This window comes from Callithrix jacchus, chromosome 11 (assembly GCF_049354715.1).
Source record: "Callithrix jacchus isolate 240 chromosome 11, calJac240_pri, whole genome shotgun sequence".
NCBI classification, from domain to species: domain Eukaryota; kingdom Metazoa; phylum Chordata; class Mammalia; order Primates; family Cebidae; genus Callithrix; species Callithrix jacchus.
In genome coordinates, this window is record NC_133512.1 from 54,368,942 (window position 1) to 54,394,230 (window position 25,289).

Sequence of the window (25,289 nt, forward strand, 5' to 3'; positions counted from 1 at the left end):
TTGCCTGAGAGCTCAGAGCTGTGTCAGAGCTGATGCGCTAGCCATGATGCCCTCTGCAATAGAGCACAGATAATTTTCTCCCAGATCATGGCCCTGGGGAACTTCCACCACCTCAATCAGCAAAGAATGACTCACTTATGTGTTCACTATTGTACCTATTAAAGCAGAAAAATAGACTCATATATCTTACATTTTCAGTAACAGAGAGAGAATCCTAATCAGAAAGGGGAAAAAAAAAGCTATGGCTTTTTTTTTTCTATTTCTGAGCATTCTTGTTCATGGACAGACATTTCATTCAGTTTAGAATCACAATATCTTAAGGCTGCAAGATAGACTAGTCTATCATCCTGCTTTCACAGATAAGGAAACTGAGGCCACGGCATGTGAAAAGATTGATTTTTCTTAGATCACAGAGCCGAACAGTAGCAGAGCTTTAACTAAAATGCAAGTATCCAGGCTGCTGGTTCAGTGCTTTTTTCATTCCTTACAGAGTTAGTTCTATGTGTGCACAGTTACATGAGCGCATTTTTGCCCTGACAATGATTTCTGGCCTAATTTAATTTCTACTGAATTTAGTATATCTACACACAGACACACACACACACACACGACATAACAGTATTTTAAGATACATATAATAGGATTTTTATGTTACAGTGCTGTAATCACCTCCTCAGGTTTCTTAGACCAATGATTGTCTTTAAGGATTGTATCGGTGGGACTAATTTTATATTAATTCTATTCCATTATAGCTAGCATAAAGGCTCCATCCCATATCTTGATTTTAGGACTAGACAGTGATGAATCCTAATTAATAATCCTGTAATGTTCAATACCTTCCCCTCATATATTATGTGTGTATGTTTTCATTGCAGTTTGAATGATATCGTTGCTGTAGGACCTGAGCACTTTTATGCCACAAATGATCACTATTTTGTAGACCCCTACTTACGATCCTGGGAGATGTATTTGGGTTTAGCATGGTCATATGTTGTTTACTACAGTCCAAGTGAAGTTCGCGTGGTGGCAGGCGGATTTGACTTTGCTAATGGAATCAGCATTTCACCTGATGGCAAGTATGTGAACTCTTTGAAATGTAGGGGAATTACTCAGATTCTCAGTTGACATCTTGGAATATATTCTTCTTTAAAGTAATATGATACATTTTAACATGTTATTCTAGTGAGATAAAATTAGGAAAAATGTAAAATGCCTTAATTTTTCAGGGAGTAAAATTTATCAAATTAAAAATGTCTTTGTGAAAGCATACTGGTTTTATTTTCTTTTTGGAAAAAAGGACATTTTAAGAGGGGGAACTGTGATGACGATTGAGTATGTCTAAATAGCTTTGTTTTGAGTAAAGATTTGAATGTATAATGAGATTCATAGTATGCAGGTAGACATATATCGGTAGTGCAGGTTTATGACAAGATAAGGAACTTGTACCAAAATGTAAATCAAGGCAATACTTCCTTCATTAAGAACGTTTTAACAAGTCAGTGTGCCCTACCACAAACAATTTGCAAACCAGTATTGGTCTGGGACGGCATTTTGGGTAGCATTGGTATATACATAAAATATCTATATCCATCCATATATATGCCCTTTCTGATCTTGTGTCGTCAAGGATTTCAGAGTCAGTAACAAATGCTTAGAAAGAGTAACAGGGGCCAGGTGTGGTGGCTCATGCCTGTAATCCCAGCACTTCAGGAGGCTGAGGTGGGCAGATCACCTGAAGTTAGGAGTTCGAGACCAACCTGGCCATCATGGCAAAACCCCATCTCTAATAAAAATATAAAAATTAGCTGGGCATGGTGGTGCGCTCGTGTAATCCCAGCTACCAGGGAGGCTGAGGCAGGAGAATCACTTGAACTTGGGCAGTGGAGGTTACAGTGAACTGAAATCGTGCCACTGTACTCCAGCCTGGGTGACACAGCAGGAGCCAGGGACAGCTTTTAATTACTCATATCATTGACCAGGTTTTGAGAATAGAAGATAATCAAGCAGTAATTTCTTTTTTTGTTGTTGTTGAGGGGGGATGCATAGTGATTAGACTAACCCCAGATCTTTATGGGGTATGACTAAAGCCACAGGGTCAGGACCAGACTTAGGACAGAAGAGGAGGAAGACTTCTCTCAATTTAGGCCAAGCAGCTTTTCTTCTCTCATATTTTCTTTGGACTAAAACAGGAGGCTGCTGTTAAAGGGTTTTCCTGCAACTTTCTCCAGAGAGAACTCACTACCCTTTGAAATGGAGAACGTGGGGCTTGATACTAAATTGACAAACCAAAAGAGAAACAGTGTAATGCATTTTATTCCCAGATACTAAGAGTTGGTGTTAGGGCTAAGTTCCTTCCATAGCGATAAGGACAACTACATCCCCTCTTTCAGAACCTTTCAGAGATTAAACCCCCTGTGCATTGTAAACTCACTTAGTTCTTTCAGAATTTAGTGTATTTGAGATGGGTTCCATTTTCCACTCCTTCAGCAAAGTTCTTCCCTATGAAGTTATTACAACTTGTCTGTAATCTCTCCAGTTGTGTTACTTCTAGTACTCTGATGTAGCTCTTTCTTCTTTGAAGGTATATCTATATAGCTGAATTGCTGGCTCATAAGATTCATGTGTATGAAAAGCATGCTAATTGGACTTTAACTCTATTGAAGGTAAGATGTATTAACACTATAAGTTTGCAGAGTGATAATTAGATTCTAATTGATTTGTGAAATTAAATGTGAGGAAAAAAGGATTGCCTAATTGGAGTGGGTGAGAACCAATTTTTCACTCCTTTATTAAGAGTCATTAGCATGATTATGTGTTTTTTGTTCATTTTTACTCAACTGTAGAGTGGGAAACAGCAAACCACACATCTCACCCAGGAACCTTGCATTCTTTCTGCTCTAGTGAATTGTAAACTTGGCATTGTGTTCCTTCCATCCCTCCCTTCCTGTCTTTCTTCCTTCCTTTCTCCCTTTTTCTCCCCCTTCCACCTTCCTTCCATCTCTCTCTCTCTTCTTCTATGTTGATGGAACAGCCAAGAAATAGCCTCAACTTGTACTTAATACAGGGCTGTTCTCCACAATGTTTATGAAGCCCACATGCTCGCAATGGCTGCCAGGTGACCTGGCAGCACATTACCTCTCTGCATTTACCTCCATTGTGTCCCTGCCCCCACCTCTCCTGCCACTGTCTCAGAATGGGGCATTGTTCCCTCTGCTTGGAGGAGTGAACTTCCTCCAGATCTCCGTGGCTCTCTCCTTTCATTTTTTACTAAAATGTTGCCTCGGTCATCAAAACCTGGAACTGCTTCCTTCCCCTACATATTTTCCCTTGTCTTTCCTGCTTTATTTTTTCATTCAGCACCTACTGCTAACATACTATATATTTTATTCATCCCTTTTATTACCTGATTCGCCCACTAGGGTGTAAGCTCCACAAGGACAGGCTGTTTTTCTATTTGCTCCTGATACAATTTGCTTTGCCTAGTTGGCACTTGTTACTGTGGTGGGGCAGGGCATGCTTCAGGGGTTCGCCTCCTGCCCCCACCAGTTCTGGTCCAGTCTTAAGGTTGGAGTCAAAAGGGGTGAAAACACAAAGGAAAGGACAGAGACCAAGAACAAAGTGGAGTCCTGTGAAAGCAGCCCTCTATGTCTGAAAAACAAGATGTTGCTCTCCTGCCATAAATGCCCATTGCAGGAAGTGCTGTCAGCGCCAACAGTATGACTGTTCCTGTCAGCACATCCAAGGGACTGTCATGCGGGGCCTCACTCAGAGAAAATTACCTTGAAGCAACATCAAATGTAACATCATGTTTGACATTAAAAATCACTGGCAGGGCTAGTTTGGTATTAGCTCAAGTAAAATGGAATTTCACAGGCTCATACTGATTGAGGAAATAAAAACAAGCTGTGGTTTTAACAACGGGTACTTCTAGAAAATGAAAGTTAAAGAATTTCATGAGAGTAGAACCCAGTCTAGCATACATTCACCATAGAATGTCAAGGCTCTGCCTTCACCAGGGCAAGATCGAGGGCAAGGCCAATTTCAGCAACAGACCATGCCTGTCTCCCATTATAAAAACCCCAAAAAGGTTATTCATAGACTGTAATGTTATTCTTTCCTTAGAAAGATTGTCTTAATTAATACCGGTTAATTAATGCCTAAGTGTGCCAAGTAATTTGATAAACTAGCAGAAGCTAATCTTAAATTTGTAATGAGGTGTGGATGGGTTTATGTCCAATGGAATATTATTCAGCCTTAAAAAGGAATGAAGTTCTGATACATGCTACCACATGGATAAACCTTGAAAACATTATGCTCAATGACATAAGCCAGCCACAAAAGGATAAATATGGTATGATTTACTAATAGGAAGTACCAGAACAGGCAAATTCATGGAGGCAGAAAATAGAATGGTGATTACTAGGAACTTGGGGAAGAGAAGAATAGGGAGTTATTGTGTAGTTGGCACAGGATTCGTTTGGGGCTGATTAAAAGTTCTGGAGAGGAATGCTGAGGATGGTTGCACATCACTGTGCATATATTTCACGCCACTGAGTTTTACTTAAAAATGGTTAAAATGTCAAATTTTATGTATATTTTATCACAATAGAAATAATACTCGCCTCTCTCCAAAAAAAGATTCCAGGACTTAGTCAATGAATTAGTCACACTTCGGTGAACCTCAATTCACAAAAACCTGGAATATTTGCTAACAGAGAATACAGTTTTTTCCAAAGAGAATAACTTATTCAGTTTTCTTGACCAAGGAATGCAAACTTTTCCAGTTGCCTTTGTGGGAGTGTGAGATGTGATACATGGGGGTCTCTCAGTGACTTAACATGGTGAAAAATTACTTATTTGCAAGGCAAGAGTTCATCGCTGGACACAGAACAGGCTTTGTGCTGAACTATCAGCACTTCCATGGCAGGAGCTGTGAATGCTGGGTACCTAGTGCTCTCCAGGTGCTGCATTCCTTGCAGAGCTCATATAGGAACTTGGTAATTGTGTGTTGAATGAATGGGACTCCAGGTTTCTGTGTCCTTCTCCCACTCCCACTCTAATCTCAGTAGGTTTCATCTGCTGTGAAATTCACCAATTGGTTGTACTGCTTCCAAAGATAAGAGCAGAGCCCTGGAACAAACATTTTCTTCATTTAAGGAAATGACTGTATCAGAGTAATGTGATTACAATGGAATACATGGGAGTTTAAGGATGGAGAAAGTGTGGAGCTGATTTTGACCAGGGGATGTTTGCTCAGCAGCCTCCTGTCTTGCCTGTCTCAGGCCTAAGGAAGACTGATGGCTCTGTTTGGTGGCAAGAATGAGACTGCCATGATGCTTGAGCCCTCTAATCCCTCTGTGGGCATGTGAGGACAGCTCTCATTTTAAGGAGGAGGCACAGGGAAGCCTTGGTTTTCTGCAGCAGCCTGCCCATGCCCTGGCCTTTGCAATGAGTCATGACCAGTTATTTACAGGGTCTCTGGGCACTGAGGTATGTTGGCCTCCGAGGTACATGGTAGATATTATTTCTCCAACTGAGAATTAGAGGTAAACAAATAGATGAGGTTTCTCTCTGGTAGTAGGCAGCCAAGATGATGAATGGTGGAATTAAGAATCATTGGTATTATTTATGATGCTGATACAAAGCCTCGACAGCAATCTGTGCAGTCATCACATGCTTGCAACTTATATTTAGAGAATAAACAGCAGAAGAACAGGGAGTTGAATAGACTAAAGAACAAACTTTTTCTCAACTCCAAGGCAAAAATAAGACCCTGGGTGATCATTTCTTCTCTGGCTGCACAGCCTATGATTAGCCATTAAAGACTCCACATTTCATTGACGTTCTTATCAGAAATAAGTCTACATTTTCTGGTTGTTTTCTAAATTCTTATAAAAATATCATTTGCGTATGCCATTTTAGAAGGAGCTGTTTTATGCTGCATTGAAATTTTTTTTTTCAGTTTAGTTCATGCACAGATGTTAGTACAAATGATTTCATCTAACTTTTAAGTCTTTCTTGGTTTTCTGTATCTTCATCCTATCCCATTCTGTCCTGAAAACTGACAAAATACTAGAATAGATGAAAGGCCAGAGGAATTTTGTGAGACCTATTGAAATGGGGCAGAATTATATCCTTGGAGGAAGCAGTGTGGTGACCAAGGACAAGAGGAAACTTTTCTCTGATATATTTTGCTCCATCACAATTTTGTTTCACTTTATGTCTTGTTTTCTCCTTGTTTTTAATCTTGGAAGTCCCTCGACTTTAATACCCTCGTGGATAACATATCTGTGGATCCAGAAACAGGAGACCTTTGGGTCGGATGCCACCCCAATGGCATGAAAATCTTCTTCTACAACTCAGAGAATCCTCCTGCATCTGAGGTTAGTTTTAAAAATGAACCAGATGAGTGACTTTATTCCCAGCTACTGTTTTCTTTTTTTCAGTGAAAATATAATTCTCAATTATATGTGCAAATAAAAGGTGGGACATGGATAGATGATCCAGATGATCAGAAATAAAGACTTTTGGAGGTGCTTTAATCAAAGTCTAGGAAAGAAACACACGGCACACTTAAATTGGATAATTTGAGGGGAGTTTAATCAAGGTACTATATACAATGTGTGGAAACAGTGTAGGGAACTCAACAGAGGATAATGCAGTACCCCAGGGCTAGCAAGGGAGGGAGGAAATGAATACTGGAAGCCAGAACAGGTGGACCATGATGTGTGGATAGGGTAGCCTGAGAGGAAGCTGGCTTCTGGTTGAGGGTTCCTCAAATAACATAATGATGCCACACTGCTATGGTTTAATCATTCATCTGTTACCTGCCTTCCTATTCAATTCCCCCTTCCTGTGTGGCAATGCACAGGTCCATGCAGTGGACCAGTCCAGGAGCACACTGGCCAGCCTCTCTAGATCTTCCTGCAGAGTAGCAAGATAAATTGCTGGAATTATTTTGGCTTAGAAGATCTCATCTTCCATCTTAGTTACAGTACTCAAAGACTCCATTTTTGTGCCCATGGTCTTTATTCAGTGGACTATTTTGGGTACAAATAAGAATTTTCAACCTACTTCAATATAGGTATTAACACATTTACTGAGTTTTCAGTATCTACTAAGTATACTTATTATATACATTAAATGTATACCATTTTGACATATTTGTCTACTGCTATATATTGTTAAAGCTAAGTTTTAAGAGTCTGTCTTGCCTGCCAGACAGGAAAAAAAAAAGTGTTAAAGCCTGTATCTTGAGTTAAAAGAAAAAACAACTAAAAACTAAATGTATATTTCCATTTACATTATGGCTCTCCTACCTTTTATCTCTAGGTTTACAGGACAATTGTGATCATATTTAATAGCAACCCTTTGTGCCTTTTGCTAGTTTTTAGCTATTAGGGTTGCTGAATGGTATGTTTAATAGAATTGAAGAAATGTATGCTGTGGAGTGTTCAGTGTTCAGAACTGAGCAGAATGTTAGATTCTAATTTGTTCTTGCTTGTTCGCTCATTTGGTGATCTTGGGTCATTTGCTATAGCATGGATTTGTGTTTGTTGTTCTGGAAAAAAGTACTTCATTTCTAATGACTGATCTGCAAAGGAATAGCAAAAAATAATAACAATTCATTATCTAATGCACTGCCCCTACAAAAGTGATTTAGTTTTATTAACAAGAAGCTTAGTTAAGCCAAGGTACACCATCAACTATTTCTCTGTAAGTAGCTACTATATGTTAGTGCTATGGCGATTTCCTAAGAAATCTGTCTTCGGTGCCTGCTGTTTTTAAGAGCTCATATTAAACACTCCCACAGACCCTTTTATATCCAGGCACCGGCCTTCACAGTTTGCCACATTTGGTATTTTGTGATGTAGATATCCCTTCTTCAAGTCACTATATATTATTATAAAGGTTTAATAATAGAAAGATAGAGTGAAAGGGGAATTTAGAGATAATCTAAATTCTCCTTCTACAGATGAGAAGCAAATGGTAAGTAGAAGATTCAAGACATGACCCAGGTCTCCTGCCTCAGTGTAGTGCTTTTCATACTAAGTTGAATCATATGCAATTGCTATTTTTGACAGCCAGAATGATAAAATATTGGCTATTTCTTAAGGTTGGCTTAACAGAATATTACACTGTTATTAATGATACAATCACATTTCTCCTCAATTAAGTGAAGGAAACTGAACTGACAAAATCTTATACATTTAGAGTTGGGAGGTTAAGTTCAGAATGCATAAGTGTCATACAGAGATGTGGTCTTTTGGGGCCACGTTGTTTTTTCTTCGATTGCTACATTTTAAAAACCAGGAATTAAGTGCGAACATCCAGTTCTCTGGCTTCTCTTAAAATACATGAAAATGGACCTGAATTACCGCATGGCAACAATTTGGCGGTTGTTGAGTGTATTAAGGTTCCCTAGAGAGACAGAGCTAATAGGATAGATATATATGTCAAAGGGAGTTTATTCAGTAATAACTTACATGATCACAAGGTCACACAATAGGCTATCTGCAAGCTTGAGCAAGGAGAGCCAGTCGGAGTCTCAGAATTGAAGAACTTGGAGTCTGATGTTTGAGGGCAGGAAGCATCAGCACGGGGGAAAGATGTAGGCTGGGAGGTTAGGCCAATCTGGACTTTCCATGTTTTTTTGCCTGCTTTATATTCACTGGCAGCTGATTCAATTGTGCCCACCCAATTAAGGGTGGGTCTGCCTTCAGCAGCCCACTGACTCAAATGTTAATCTTCTTTGGCAATACCCTCATAGACACACCCAGGATCAGTTCTTTGCATCCTTCAATCCAATCAAGTTGACACTCAGTATTAATCATTACACTGAGTAACAGCTTCCTCCCTCCACATTTACTGAAGTCCCCACTGCTCCCTAATGTCCCACATCCAGGATGTGCCACTCATTTGCATTTCCTGCCTTGTCCCTGTAGATCTAGATACTCTCCACTTCTGCTAAAGATCACTTGAGATCAGTACCCACATGTTTCCAAATGAAGAAACAGGTGTGTTAAATGTAATTTTGGAACAAAATAGGATTTATCTCATTGTATGAGTTTATATGGCTTCCTACAGAGGATGACTCTATAGGAATATAGAGTATAAGGTTAAGTAACTTAACAAAAATATTTTATTTCTTGTATAGGTGCTTCAAATCCAGAACATCCTAACAGAAGAACCTAAAGTGACACAGGTTTATGCAGAAAATGGCACAGTGTTGCAAGGCAGTACAGTTGCCTCTGTGTACAAAGGGAAACTGCTGATCGGCACAGTGTTCCACAAAGCTCTTTACTGTGAGCTCTAACAGATTGATTTGCACCCATGCCATAGAAACTCAGGCCATTATTTCAACCACTTGCCATATTCCAAGGACCTAGTGATGGCAGCTGAACAATGAATGCTGACTAAATGTAGACATCATGAAGCATCAAAGCACTGGGAAAGTACGGTGTGTAGGGCTTTTTTTTGAGAACACTATCAAATCAGTCTTGGAATACTTGAAAACCTCATTTACCAATAAAAATCCTCCTCACTAAAATGGCTAAATCAGTTATGTCAACTGTCAGGTATTAAATAACTTTATTGTGTTACCCCAAAAGTACTTACCCGAAAACACGTGCTGCCTGAAAGCACGTGTGTATCGCTGCCTTGCCATGTCTTGTTCAGAAGAAACAGAAGAGCAGAATTAGCTCACATGTCTTCAGAACTCCAGTACTCACTCAGGGACTCCAGTTCATAGGACAGAAAACTAGATGTGCACTATAAATTACCTCTCTACTCCATGCACACCTCCTTGGTGAAGCCATTAGCCATTTTGCCATAGTCAGACTTGTTCCCATTTTCCCTTCACTATGTGACTTTCTCAGTAAATGTTAACCCGAATAACTCCAACTCTCCTTGCTTTTTCAATTCTCCTGTAGCAATGACATGTAGGAAAATCTTAAAATTCCTGGGAGTGTTGTCATACCTGAAAATTATGAATCTCTATGATCTTGGCAAAAATTGTGCATTAGAGTGTCTTTGACTTGGTGAAAGGAAGTTTGTTCACTTCGATGACTGGATACAGAATGAATCCCATAATTGACTCAGGTAAAGCTAAGTGTCCCCAAAGACTACATTGTTGTTGAGGTGTTGGTGGTCATGCTGTTGGGTTTTTGTTTAATATTTAAACTTGCTGTGGAGGCTGAAAAGAAAAAGAAAATAGAAAGGTAAACAAATTGAAAAGATCAACCTTTGGCTATCTTCTGAGAGACATGACTAGAAAGAAAACATGACTTTATCGTCTTGTTACAGAAGCTGATATATAAAGGTTACCCATCTTCATTTATTTGTTCGTCTCTTTTGAAGGTATAACCTTCATGCTGAATTACTTCATTGGGATGTTAAGGAAGTGACCGTAGAAAGGAAGTTTTTTGTTTTGTTTTGTTTTTTTGACAAATCTCACTCTGTTGCCCAGGCTGGAGTGCAGTGGTGCAATCTCGGTTCACTCCAACCTCTGCCTCCCAGGTTCAAGCGATTCTCGTACCTCAGTCTCCCCACTAGCTGGGACTATGGGCACATGCCACCATGCCCAGCTAACTTTTGGATTTTTAGTAGAGATGGGATTTCACCATGTTGCCCAGGCTGGTCTCAAATTCCTGACCTCAGGTGATCCACCTGACTAGGCTTCCCAAAGCGCTGGGATTACAGGCATGAGCCACCATGTCTGGCCAGAAACAAAGTTTTCTAAGGCACTTGTCATAATAATAGTCTGGCATTTTGGGAAAAATGTGTTGCCGATAAACTGAGAACCACCAACAGTTTAAGATTACTGACTTAAAGTAATAAACAGGAACATTTTGTTTGGATCAAAAAGCCATTTTTCTCACATCAAGATTGGAGTTAGTCATGATTCCAGTGACATAATATCCTGTGCCCTATGAGGGCTCAGTTATTCCGAGATGCTGCTCACAGGCCAGGATGCTGGGTTCTCTGAAAGACTGTCTTGAAATTATCAATGAGTGTGCTGCTTAGGGACACCACCCACCCCACATATTTCCTTATTTACAAAGAATCCCTTGAGTAGTTAGGCTCCCTAATCTTCAATAAAATAACCATATTCTGTTCTTTCTTGTTCTGGATAGAATAAGCAAATTCCACCAAAGAAACAAAAACAGCCTATCCAATTTGACAGAGCACATACTTAAGATCACTCAAAAAGGGACATGCTTGGTTCGAAATTTCGTAACTTCCATTGTGAAAAAGAGGAAAACAGCTCAATTCATGTATTCTGTGATTCGCAGATCTAAATTTTTGCATTGCCATAGATTTAGTCACAAATTATAGTTTGTATGTGTGAGAATGAATGAAATTAATACTCCTCACTTGTTGTTATATCCAAGTCTTCTGAACGTTTAGGGTGTTTCTTAGAAAGAAAATCGTTTAAAATAACCCCATCCTCCATGATGGACCTGATTCTTTCTTAGCTTGCCCCTCGCTGTGTGAGGCTGACTGCTTAATGGATTTGTCACAGAGGTTTTCCTGGCTGAGAGGTATCAGAGACTTGATGGTGAAGCAGTGACAAGGGAACAAAAAGATGGGTGAGGAAGCTTCAAGTGCAGGCTTTGCTCTTTTAACTTTATGCCCAGTTCCATAATTGTGCTTTCAAATGTAATTCTAGCTGCCAATTTACACTTTACCAGAGTTAAAACTTATTTTTAGTTTCATTTCCATGAAAAATGTGCACTTTGCTCTTGATTGACAGCTATGCTTTGACAGTTGATACAGGTTTACCCAGTGAAGGCTTGTTTTAATTGAAGGTGAAAATGGAAGAGGGGAAAAAAATTACTTTGACAGATCTCAGTATTTCTCTTTTTATTGCATTCATTGTCTAACAACAATAATACTCATTGGCAAGAAATTTATTTACATTAACAAATTAAATTTAATCACAGGTATTGTTAGATTGGTCAGAAAACAAAGGACCACTGTGATATTTTGCTTGAATGCCTCTGAAAACCAAAGAGTAAGGAATGTCATTTGAAAAGGAACAATCTAGAGAAGTACATATTAACCAAGCACAAGAGAACAATTCAGACGTGGCACTATTGTCTCTTCCATGCAAATGATCAGACATCAAAATGTACAACTTAAAAGCTTAGGTAACATGCTAATCATACTTATCAGACTTAAAATTATTTTCAAACAATTCTTGTTCTTTACTGATATACAAAGAAAGCTGAAAAGAAATCAACTTCTTACAGTGGAATAGAATTTATTCTCTTTTATTTTCAGCTGCCCAGTTTTGTCAGTAAGATGTAGCAGGTGTATGAGTGGTTGCAACACCATTAAAAATACAAAAGCAGTAGTTATGACATTAAATAATGTGGAAGAAAATATAAGTATATAGTTAAGGAATCTCACTGTGCACTAACTAAATTTCATGTTGTTGGGAGGTGTCATCTGGCTGGAGTGCCTCTTAATTCTCACTTTTTAAAGTAATTTAATTATTTCTGGCCAATTGTTCTTTCATGAATTAATAATTATATCCTTAACAGAAAACCTGGGTATATAAATAATATAGCTGAAAGTAACAGAAGTGTACACCTTCCAACAACATACACTCCCAACCACTTACGTTTTTTTTTGCAACAACCAAAATGCCATCACTTGCACAAAAAGTAAATAAATGATCATGTGATGGCAGCATTCACCATCAGAGAGCCAGTAGTCAGTGACTTAAGCATCACAGTCACCAATTATGTCATTTTAGAATTGTGAGCAAATACACAAGAACATATAGTGCAATTTTTAGCCAAGAAAACTGCAGTCTGCAGTTGACAATGCCCAAAGCTGCATAAATTTCTTCTGAGCTCCAACTCAGCAATATGCAATCTTGACATCAAAGCATTAACCAAATATTTGAGGAAATTTTCTTACTAAAATACCAAGTATCTGATAAATCAATTTTAGCAAAATATATAAACATATAGAAGGATAAGTGCATTTAGTAGAAATACAATAAAAAAATCTCTTAAAATCTATGAGCCATTCAATGTATACACAACACAAGAAGTGGCAATAAGGCTATGATTACAACTCCAGGTCCTGACTGACCTTACCAACTTCCATACACAATATATTTTTTAATGCCATGTGATTGTAGTGTCTGTGTATGTGTAAGGTGAGAGTTATATTCACACACACGTAGTTCTGAACATCTACACAAACGGCATGCACATTATTGAGAAGTTGTCAGTTCTCTTATCCCTTACATCTTACTCATTGTTGAATCCCTAGCAGTTTTGGGGTTGGGTTAGGGTCAAGCATTGGATATCATCATATTTCTTTCCTTCTCCACCCTGAGGATCTGGACACACATGCTTACATATGTGAACCTTCAAGTAACTACCATTCTCTCAATAGGCTTGAACAGACACCATGCACAAGCAAACAAGAACCCTCTGTCTACCATAAATAAAACTCAACGCTTTCACTTTCCAAGAGAAACTGATTCTGTTGGCTTTTTCTTTGCCCCTCCAGCTTCTTAGTTGGGCCTATTCTATGCTGCTACTTCAAGTTACTCAAATGTGTTTTGTCTGGTGGTATTTTTTCCCCAGTGTTTTGGACCAAGACAAGATTTCCAGAGACTTTAAATACGCAAGACAAATGCAAACAAAATCTGCCAACATACTCAGGCTGCTTTCAGGAGTGAAACACTGAAGCACATTTGGAATTCCTATAACACTGCTTTCTTTTGGGAATGTACAGTCCTCCCCCAGCTTCCCATCCCCCATCCTAATGTAAACCATTTTAATAGCAAATATGGATATTTGGTGGTTCATACCTGTAATCCCAGCACTTTGGGAGCCTGAGGAGGGTGGATCACAGGTCAGGAGATCAAAACCATCCTGGCTAATAAGGTGAAACTCATCTCTACTAAAAATGCAAAAAATTAACTGGTGTGGTGGCAGGTACCTGTAGTCCCAGCTATTTGGGAGGCTGAGGCAAGAGAATCATCTGAACCTGGGAGGTGGAAGTTGCAGTAAGCCAAGATCACACCACTGAACTCTAGCCTGGCAAGAGAGCAAGACTCCGTCTCAAAAAAAAAAAAAAAGAAAATTAAAGAAAATATAGATGTTTTGGCTGGGGGTGGTGGTACATGCCTGTAGTCCCAGATACTTGGGAAGCTGAAGTAGGAGGCTCACTTGAGCCCAGGAGTTTGAGACTGCAGTGAGATATGATGGCACCACCATTGCAGTCCAGTCTGGGTGACAGATGACAGAAAAAAAAAATATATGGACATTTTATTTCTGGACTTTATCCTTAAATTCTTAGCTTTAGAATAGTGCACAGGCAGATCCTTGATTAAAAGCAAATTTGAAAAGATAGAAAAGGACTGTGCTTTTCTTTTCTATTTTACCTTTTCATTCTGAGACCACTGAGGTCTTTGCATTAAGCAGGTGACATGAACCCTAGTGACTGCTGTCCACCAAAGTTCCCCTCATCTCCAACTCTGTCACGATTATCTTTAGTTACTCAAATGGAAATATCTCAGTGTGATGACGGGACTACAACCTATCCAAGCACAGATGGTTCTCTTAGGTTTGCTGGGACACTTCCTTTAGCATCCTCTTGAACACTATTGTTAAACTCTGGGTCTCATTTTGAAGTTTAGTGTGCATAACCTTTAACACTTAAACATGAATCAGAGTATGTATATAAATGCAAAATTTCATTTCCCTTTCATAAAATGCAATTTTCAAGCACATGTTAATTCTGGTGCACAATGAACCCAGAATTGTGTCCTCAGCACAAATGGCTGAGGTGCTAGATCAAACTACCTGTGACCATTTTTGTAGCCTAGGCCTGAGATATTTTAAGATTTCAGGCCAGAGATGACTACAGGGTCACAGATAGTGGCAAAGGTAAATTTGGTTCCTCATTTTCCCTTTTGCCACTTTGTTTTCAACGACAAACAAGCAAAAGGTAGACAGTCCCATTTTGTGCCGGTTGAAAGCTGTGTTTGGCTTTAGCACCTATCATACTGCAATCATGAACTGCTGTGGGTTAAAAAAGCTTGTGTGATGCTGAGGGTGTGAAATCAATGTCAATCCCAGCTAAAGATGATAGCCACAGAACAGCTTTATTGTCATGAAACTAAAGGGGGACTTCATCAGGAGTGTTAGAATGAATGAAATGAGGTTTCTTCCCTAACTTAACACTCTGCAGTAATTCCTGATTCAGGCAAAAAAAAAAAAAAAAAAAAGAATGAGCTAAGTGTTATATAAACTGTGAGTTACTTGAAGGGAGATGGTCTTAAAAGTAATCTGTTATAAAACTAATATCTTTTGATGGAAAACCCTGACCCAGATACAGCTCATACAATGCTTTCTGTCTGCAGCTTGGCCTCACCACACATTCCCTCCCAACGTAGTATAACCTAGACCCCAAAACACTTTTGGCTATTGTTAGAGTCATACTGAGCTCTCCTTTAGGGAATATAGTTCATAGCAACCAGATATTCCCTTTCTGTTCATTTTCTGATAATAAAAAACTGCAAAGTTGTTAAGGTTGATGAAGTAACAATTCTGTGTTAAATCATAAAGACACTGAAAACCACTAGCATTAAAGTAGGATTGCGCAAGACATTGGAGCCTCAATTAGGCATCATGCACTACAGTCAATAAAAGAAATAATAGAAAACAAAATACGCACAAGATCTGAGGCCTTTCACTTCGTTTTCGGACCCTTATATCAATCAGCTTATATCTTATGCTTTGTGGGACAATCAAACCAAGTGACTTTGACAATTTTATCTAAGTAGTAATGTTAAAATAACTCATTTAGGCCTAAAATTACTATAATTTAACTTAAAAAACAAAAATAGTTATAATACTAAATGATTTGAGCGATAAGAATTTGATTTATAATATTGTCAGTTGGACATTTATCTACCCATTCAATGTACAAAATTATAAAGACTACTAAGACATTTAAGAAGATGCAATAGAATAGATCATAAATTAGGTGCAGAGACAGACACAGACATTTCCAGTATATACATCCATTTTCAAATATCACCAAAGTGTAAACATAACTTAAGATAATCATCCTTCTATTTCTACTCTTGAATACAATGAAACTTCCAGTGTGATCCAGGTCACTTCTTTCCCCAAAGATAAGCAAAAATGGCAAAAATTTATAATAGAAAGTACTAGTATTACCAGATTTTTTACTAATTTAGTGTTTTAGTATTAGAAAAGTTTTGCCAAATTTTATCACTCATTAATAGTGGCTTCTTATTTCTCATGATGTTAATAAATAACAAAGCACCAGACATCTCAAGATATTAAACAGTATCCAGTATGGCAGTTTCATTATCATACCCCAGATGAAGACAGACAGAAAAACATGATGACGACTATGATACTGTAAAACACAATGTTACTTCATGTCAATGTTTCTGAGGATGAATGGTCTGTATCTAATGACAAAAGAGCTGAAGCATAACAGACAATACTCTGGCAATGGAAAGGAAACAATCTTTAGGGGAAGAACAGAATTAAAAATGTCTAAATAATTCCTGAATTCAGATTTTCAAATAAGCCAAAAACAATTGTTTTTAACAACAAAGAAAATCACAAGATGGAGCTAGAAGGGAGTTCCTTAATCTGTTATGCTCAAAGGTCTTACCCAACTTCTGCATATAGGATGCTTCTAGTGGAAGATATGACGATGCTGGGAACAAAGCAGAGATCCTCATAAGGTAAAGGAAGTAACATACTTGTCCAAGATTCATGTGGCCTCAAGTCTTATTCTGAAACTTGCCCCTTACAAAGTGGATAACCTCATTTTTAGTCAATGCAGCAAAAAGAAACAGATACATAAGCATAAAAAACAAAAAACCATAAACCCTCATATGAAATTTCTCAAAATGAGTTTTTCTCCTCCTTCTGCCCCAGTCTGCACTTGACTTAGTTTGGTGAAATACTGAAATCCTTAATACTGGTTTAAAATTAGTATAAGTTCCTCCACTACTAAAGTGTATCTCGTGCACTGCCTTAAACAAACTTTTTCTGTAGAACTGGGAATCTTTGAGGTATGGAAAAGAATGGCTCAGAAAAACCACTCAAAATCTAAAATGTTAACTGACAGCATTTGAGAGAGATTTTTCCTTCTTTATAGGAAAATTCTTTGTACTCAAAAAAATTGGTTCTCTGGTTGAATGTTACTCAAATTTAAATTTCTTCTAACTGATATTTCTATTTTTCTTAAAAGTACATTTGTTAAAACACTAACTGAGCCCACCTGGGAAATCTTGAGTAGAAAATATGTGACCAGTTCCTGATTGTGTCATAGGTAGGCTGAAGACCAGCCAGAATGTTCCCCAGGAGAGGAAACCTGAATATGGTGGTTTCCTTAGAAATCAATTTCCTGTTCAATTTCTTGGGGTGGGTGGGGGAAGAGGAACTGTGTTGTGTTTGCCAGTGTTGCTGAAATACTGAACACAGAGCAGTAGCAAAGTCAACAGATCCCAATATCCCATGGCTGCATTCATGTCTGATTTTTGCTTTCTTGTTCAGCTATATCTGGAGGATAAATGCTACCCTCAGAACCTCAAGGTAATACCCAATCCACACTCTTAAGGCTTTTGCTTTTTTCAGTGGTTGATAAATAGCTATAATTCTTTTCTTTCTTTCTGATGTCTAGCAAGCAGAATGGCTTGCTTGCCTTTTCCCTTAGTAGGTAACTACATAGCAGAGCACCCATGTTTCCATAGCGGAGTGGTCTTACTGTCCAGACTCAGAATTGAGAAGGAACTTTTCTCATACATTGGAGTAGGTTTTGCAGCCCTAGAAATAAGTACTAGTCCCAGATCTCATGGCAGGCTGCTCTCTGCCATACAGACATGTGCAATTGCCATTTTAGGATCCCATACTCAAAATTCACGGCGCTCCATTAACAACACCAAGGTGTCTCATGCTCTTGTTAGGTGGGGTCACACTAGTTCTCCAAGTGACAAAACACACCCAACACAACAGAAGATGTTGGTAAGTTAGAGAAGAGTAAAACACAGCTACTTAAATGAGATCTCTGGTTTGTTAATAAACCAAAGGTGGCTTAGGATTATTTTAGTAGTTAAAATTAAGAATGCATTCTACTGCAGAAAATGCAGTTATTCACATGGGTCTTAGAGCCGCATTACCCCTATCATTTAGTTTTTTCTTCATCCTCTGGAGGAGAGCAGGGCAGAAAGAGGTGGGGACTTCTCTTGGAGCATCTCATCATCTGTAAGAGAGTACGTGTTACTGCTCACCAGCACCCTCGGCTGTAGTTGATGTTATCTTTTCTGTCTTTTTGGACTTCCTCTGCATTTGCTCCTGTTCCTTTCTCCTTAGCTTTTCCCTTTGTTTTTCCATTTTCTCTTGGGCCTTTCGAGCCTTCTCTAGAGACATCTTCATTTCCTTGAGTTTCTTTTTGACCACTGCTCGGTCCTGGGATGCTGTCATTCCAAGAGCCTAGGAAAAAAATGCACACACAAACTGAATTTGAAAACCAGTGACCCCTCTGATGATGTTAATATACAATATGTTCATGCTTATAAACTAATTGAAACATAGAACAGGTAAGAACAGAGGAAGGGCTAGTTACATTTTCTAAAAATCTACACACTGGGGGCTACACTTTATTTCTTCTTTTCTTCTTTGATGACCCTTGCAAAGAACATCCTAAAGCCCATGAAGTAAATGCTATCCAAATTAGTAATTCACGAGTGAATGAATGGAAAAAGTGCACAATTCTATTTCTCCAACCTTTGGGCTGTAGACATTTACAGGTAAAGGTATTGCTAAGCTCATCAATATTTTCAAAGTGGAGGAGTGAGCACCTGCTGTCACAGAGGGCTCCAAGAAGGGCAAAGAGAATTGAAATGGCTTCCTTTCTGCCAATGTTTTCATTACAATGAGAACCAAAAATGTCTTTGGGGCCAGAATGCTCATGTCAGCATGACTAGCCATTCTTTCCCTGTAGGCAGACCTATAAAGGAAGCTTGATTATAATAAGGAGGTTGCTCGATGAGCTTAGAATTCAGAATAAGGGGAGTTACTTATGTACTTTAAATGTTTCGTGACCTTCAGAATCAACAGCGGGATGCATCTATCTATCTCCCCAACAGGGACAGCCTTGTCAATGGGGCCTTCATATTCACAAGCTATTGATTGATCTCTAACCTTTTCAAGACTGTCAAGAGATACTCATCTGACGGTCAGCCTAGCAGGGGGCTAAAGCGGGGGTAGGGCTTGGGGATGCATAGAGCACGCTGTAAGCTCCTTTTTCCCTTTCCCAAAGGGATGGATGCCACCCTGGTCTCTAAGAGAGATGGACTAGACAAGTGGAAATGAAAGTGCCATGGAGGGGAGGGAAGATGTGTGTACATATTTGGGGAAAAAACTGCTGCGGAGAACATCATCCCATTTGAGAGTGGTGTGTAAGGAAGAGTGGAGGTGAAGGAGAAATGAGTAAGGAAAAGAAGATTCATGGATCTGGGTCTTAATTCTAATGTGATGAGTAAGTCCACAGTGGCCATTATTAAAACTCATACTGCATCAGAAGTAAGGAGAGTTAATGCATGGACCATGTATTGCCAGGTGGAAGCAATGGAGTGGGTCCCTCGCTCTCTTAATCAGCAGCCTACCACTTGATTTAGAACCCCTAATGGATTTTCTGAAACTTCATTTACTACTCAGAAAGAATTCAACATCCTTTCTGCTGAATGTTGATGAGAATTACCTCTCAGATATGCAGAACGCTCTTATCTAATGAAAACATTTTAGATGCTATGAGTAATACAAATTATATCTGGTAACCTAACACAGATGTATAATTCTTTACCTTAAGTTTATTTCCATCCAACTGCAGGAGCTGCTCTCCAGTGATGTTTTGGGCACTGAATTCAGATACATACTGCTCCAGATTTAGGCTCATTAACCAGTGAGAAACCTGCTGCACACTCCACTCCTGAACGGCACGATTCTGACACTGACTGTGTTTGGGAGACTGTCCATCATCAAGGATCTGAGATAGGAATGTTACGTAGTGTTGTTAAAGGACCAAGATACTATGGCTCATATTATGCTATCAAAAGGAATTTCTTAACCTATGAGAGCCACATTTATGTTTAAACCAAAATATGATAAGCTAATGGTTCTAGTGGTATTAAAAATAAACTTATTATCCTATATGTTTTTATGTATTTGAAAGTTTAGAAATTCCCCCAAATAAAAAAACACCATTATTAATGTAGGAAGTTTAACATTGAAGAAAATGCACTATGTTTCAAACATTTACATCAAAACAGTCTGGACAGATTATAAGATGTAGAAAATAAGAATTTCATAAATATCTGTATGTAATGCATCACTTATCCTCTAATAACACATTAGAGTTTTGTAAAAATACTGAAGTATCTTTCACTTGGGAGAGGAGAGCATTAAGCTCTCAAGCCTTCTTAGGGAAAGTTTTACAACCATTATTTCATTTGAGCAGCAAGCAAAAATGTGAGGAAGATAGGGCAGATAATATCCTTGACTGCTTTTAAGAAATGAGGAAATGGTTGGGCATGATGGCTCACGTCTGTAATCCCAGCACTTTGGGAGGCTGAGGTGGGTGGACCACTTGAGGCAAGGAGTTTGAGACCAGCCTGGCCAACATGTCAAAACCCTGTCTCTACTAAAAATACAAAAATTAGCTGGGTGTGGTGGCACATGCCTGTAATCCCAGTTATTCAGGAGGCTGAGGCTTGAATCTGGGAGGTGGAGGTTGCAGTGAACCAAGACTGTGTCATTGCACTCCAGCCTGGGTAACAGAGTAAGACTTGTCTCAAAAAAAGAAAGAAAGAATGAAAAAAAAGAAATGACAAAACTTGGGCTCAGGAAGTCTATGTGATCTGTCCAAGATCACATAGTAAGTGGTAGAGCTCAATGGTTAGGAGTTTATTCCAGATTTCTGGCTCTGTCCACTGCAGAATATTCCTTTTAATAGTGCAGACAGGTTAGTTTCTAGACCCACTAAGCTGAGAAGAGATGAACGTGATGATAGGTTTTGGAGGCAAGACAGGAGTCACCTTGGTGACCCACACAGGGAACACAGAACGGATGGGGTAAGCCAAGATGAAGGCAAAGGAGAGGAAAAAGAATGAACCATGTCGATGTAATGGTGATGGGAGATAAATCAAGGAACTCTGGAGGTGCAATGCGGAGATCCTCTTAACTTAAAAACATCTTTTAAACTAAGATATGATAAGGGCAGAGAGTAAAGCTATTTAACACAAGGTAACCCTTCACTAAAGAGGAAGGTGTTCTTGTATTGTCTGATTTTTCAATCATCTACAAAGAAAGAAAAAGCATGTTTAAACAATAGCACGTAAGCCACCACACACAGCCCACTGATAGCTCACCTCGTCATCTATCATATCCAGGCTCTGAGTGAGGGAGCGATAAAAGAATCAAGAAAAAACATGTTACAGAAACAGGAGACACAACATGTATAGTACACAATTTTAATAAAATGAAAATTGCACCAAGCTTGAAGAATATGGGCAGAAAAGCTTATGAGAAAAAAAACGTTTTATGAATCAAAAATCATGTTAGAAATAGTAAGAACAAATACTTAGAGCAAAAACATATTTATTCATAGTGCCTTCTGTCCTTCCCCCATTTTTTGAGTAACTAAGTTAATCACTAACCTCATTTCCTGACTCTCTTGTACACGTTTATCTCCCGATAATTTGTAGCAATACTAATTTTGACCTGTGCTTTTAAATAAATAGTTCTCAACCTATTTTCCTTCTTTACCAAAACTGTCCCTGTCTACTGCAATGATTCTCAATCAGAGACCTAGCCCTAATCAGAACAGTCTAATCAGAGGCAGTATCAGAATCTTTGAGTGAGGGTGGTTGTGGGAGGAGGCAAGAAAAAAAAAGAATAATTTGTGAACCTCTATGTGATTTCTGAAGTTCCATGTTTACTCCACAGTTCCCAGCCTCCTCATCATGTGTGTTTACATAGACCCATAAAAGCTTAACCCCTGGAAAGCTTAAGAATAAGACTTTGCTTTTGTGTTGAGAAAGAGAGGAAGAGAAATCATAAAGACTTCATATTAAATATAAACCACAGTCCTGATGATTTCTATGTAAGATCTACCCTAAAAACATTTTCCTGGTGATGGTTCATGGGTAAAATGTCAGATTTGACAAAGCAGTTCTGTCACAGTGCCATTAAAGTACCTCATCTGATGACAGTGCTAAGGACTGAGAGAGCCCTGGTGTTTTAGGTTCTGCTCCTAAGCCGCTGAGGTCTGCTGAACTGGTACTGCTGGGACTGAAGTCATCATTGAAGGTAAAATTCTGTAAAAATAAATGAAGCTCAGTGTTAAATGAGTGCAGTGAGTGAGCAAGAGGTAGCCAGGTGTGTTTGCAAGCTCTAAAAAGGTTCTTTTAAACAATCTTAGCAGAAATTCAAGTTTGATTTGGTGATGACCTTCAATGGGGCAGCAGTTGAGAATGCTGCACCTCGTGCATTTGAGGGAATTCAGGAATTCTGGGTGCTTTCCCCATGTGATGAAAGGATAGGTGTTGTAGAAAAATAATTCTTCAATCTCTCTTCAAGGGTACAGAATTCATTATCCTCTGCAACTGCTCAGAAGAGTAATATTAATAAGCCTATCTTTTTTGACCCTCATCGTGATGAGTAACAGTGTAAGTAAAAATACAAGATGGTGTGGAGAGGCTGAGTTATTAGGAACAGATGGCAATTCATATTAGAAAGGTAGCTAGAGCACCCCCTGGGAAGGATCGCTCGTTGTTGGCCGTGATAAATACTATGAGAAATGGCAGATCCTCTCCTGGATGTACCCTTCAAGATGATGAGTTCTGGGGGAGGTCAGAGTCTGACAATACCCTAGTAGTTACATGCTGAAATACAACTCTCTCACAGCACCAGCAGAGTATCAAAGAGGCTGCCACACAGCACAGACACAGGTTACTAAATAATCACCTGGGGGAGGGGAAGGTGGGAGTGTGTAAATAAAACTTCCCTAGAACTTCATTAAAATATTTGGTGGATATAAAAATCAAGCAACTTAACAATGACTATACAGCTGCTCTTGTAAAAACATTTTTACCAAATCTGGAGTGCAAGATAATGGCAGAATTCTTCAAATAGCATTTAGATGTCTCAGATCCAATACTGAAAATGTTTCAAGACCAAAGTGATGTGCTGCTGTCAAAACTTCTTTTGCTAGTAATTCTAAAATGGCTGGATTCCCAGGAACTCTAAGCACTTGACCAACACCATCTTGTTTCTATTTCATTTCCTTAGGAATTGGACTATTAGTTTTCCACTAGGTTCCCTTATCCTGGGTTTAGTTGGTTATCAAAAATAAATACCATGCCTGAAGCTGGAGACTTCAGTACCAAACAAACTCCAAAGTTTGCTAAAACTTCAGAAAAGAAGTCTAAGTTAGAGCACACAGAGGTAGGCCAGCAGAACATTTAAGCAGCAGGACATTTAACATGAACATTACCATTTGGTATCCCAGTCAAAACCCTCTGGGCTGTTGAAAAGATTTAAACTGAAACTGAAAAGAATTAAATTCAAGTAACATTAACCACACATTTCCGTTTGAGAAAGAAAAGTGAACACAGATAAAAGGAGACCAAACAACATGTGAAAGTTAGCCACCATATGTGTTTCAATAAGATGTTAGATAAGGTTTGCAGTGTCATGCTGGAAACAACCATCATGCATTTAAAACAAGTGACACCCATGCATATATTTCCTAATTAGGTTAAAGAACTTTGGTGACAGAATTATACAGCAGTTATTCAACATAGAAGTTAGATATTAAAAGAAGAAATAAGTAAGGGTGCTATGTCAGCATTGGTTTGTTTTAGAGTTTCACTTAGATGTACTGAACACATAGTCCCAAATTTATTTGCTTTTCAGTAAATTTTGAGAAGCATGATGAAATAGATTAGTAATGTAATTGAAAGTAGAATACTGGGTAAACAAGTCTATTATTCTGTTCTATGATTCAAATGCATCTTTCCCAGCATGGCTTAACTGTCAAACTGAGATTAAATAGCAATATGTGAAAAGACAGGCAAATCAAAGAGTAATGTACAATCTAGAATGAAACAGTATTAAAGAAGGTGATGGTTAAATGAGGCTTTCTTTTTCCTACATAAGAAATACCATGCATTGTTTATTGCAGTGTTATTACATTGGTTTCTTGGATCCAGACTACAGACATAAGTTGAGAATGCCTTCCAAAGATTGAAGAGGAGGAGAGATTTGGGTTTCTCTTGTTTGCTTTTGTAATCCATGTGTTTTCTACCTTGGAACACTTTTTATCTGAAATTAGAGTCTCAGGAGAAGGATGAAGGGAACTTGCAGGTGCAGGCAGGTTCCTGAAGGAATAGGATCCTTTCCGGCTGTCATTAAACCATGAGAAAGGCATGCAAGGGGAACGAGTGGAGGTCTGAGCTGCTGAACGTGGCTTGGGTGTCCAATTTTCCAGTCTGCCTCTGAAGACCCTGTTTTGTGAGAAGAATGGGTGTGTTAGATTAAGAAAGGACAGATAAAAGACTTATTCAACCAGAGGACTCTGAATACAGTCTTGAGGTAATGATTTGAGAACTGTTCTACTCAACAGAATAAAAACTGTCACTTTTGACTATAACACTAATTTTAACAGTTATCTTTTTGTCTCTAAATGGATTCTGTGACAATGATCAACAGTTTCGTATTGCTATTGCCATGGGAAATTTTTTTAAAATGTGCCTAATAAGTGTATGTGGATGAATTATAATCAGGGAGGAGCACAGTCTTTTACGAACTGCTATTAGGTTAATCATCACAGCACTCCCTTTATCTGGGTGACATGCCTCACTGCTAGTGACATTAGCTCATAACCAGCATTCTTTCCTATCTTCCTCTGGACTTGTGTTTCCAAGGGTCTGAGACTTAAGAAAATAACATATTTAAGTAATTTTGAAATTTCAGGGTTCATAATACTTTAAGTAAAACACATAGTTTACTGGGTTTTCACCAGAATCTTAGTGCCTTTTCACAGGAGTGGCAGGAGATCTGAAGTCCTGATCTCCCACTTGGAGAGTTTACCACCCCCTGAGTACATGGCCTCAGGCCTTCTCTCGGCCTTTAGTTCTCCATCTGTAAATTATGTGTTTGTTTAAATGAGATAATATGTGTGAAAGTGCTTCAAAAACTGTCAAAAGT

At 38.7% G+C, this 25,289-nt stretch overlaps 2 protein-coding genes across 39 annotated transcripts in view; one reads left to right on the forward strand and one right to left on the reverse strand.

Annotated features, from left to right (window-relative positions):
* The window catches only part of PON1 (paraoxonase 1), a 65,898-nt gene extending 56,348 nt beyond the window's left edge, over positions 1–9,550 (forward strand). For all 4 annotated transcript variants that reach the window (XM_078342753.1, XM_078342754.1, XM_002751588.5 and 1 more), the window contains exons 6-9: positions 876–1,076; positions 2,582–2,663; positions 6,255–6,383; positions 9,158–9,550. In XM_078342753.1, coding sequence (XP_078198879.1) covers positions 876–1,076; positions 2,582–2,663; positions 6,255–6,383; positions 9,158–9,316 — 571 coding nt within the window. In that variant the 3' untranslated portion in view covers positions 9,317–9,550. The remainder of the gene's footprint in view (positions 1–875; positions 1,077–2,581; positions 2,664–6,254; positions 6,384–9,157) is intronic.
* A 2,300-nt stretch (positions 9,551–11,850) lies between these two features.
* The window catches only part of PPP1R9A (protein phosphatase 1 regulatory subunit 9A), a 370,852-nt gene continuing 357,413 nt past the window's right edge, over positions 11,851–25,289 (reverse strand). For 9 of the 35 annotated variants that reach the window (XM_035253841.3, XM_054237286.2, XM_035253840.3 and 6 more), the window contains 6 exons: positions 24,274–24,586; positions 22,277–22,396; positions 21,449–21,472; positions 19,885–20,067; positions 18,311–18,512; positions 11,851–16,731 (listed from right to left, as the gene is read on the reverse strand). In XM_035253841.3, the coding sequence (XP_035109732.3) occupies positions 16,616–16,731; positions 18,311–18,512; positions 19,885–20,067; positions 21,449–21,472; positions 22,277–22,396; positions 24,274–24,586 (958 nt within the window). In that variant the 3' untranslated portion in view covers positions 11,851–16,615. Of the gene's footprint in view, positions 16,732–17,680; positions 18,513–19,884; positions 20,068–21,448; positions 21,473–22,260; positions 22,397–22,529; positions 24,587–25,289 lie in introns of those variants that run through there. The other 26 variants (XM_035253851.3, XM_078342747.1, XM_078342746.1 and 23 more) reach the window with 15 other exon arrangements.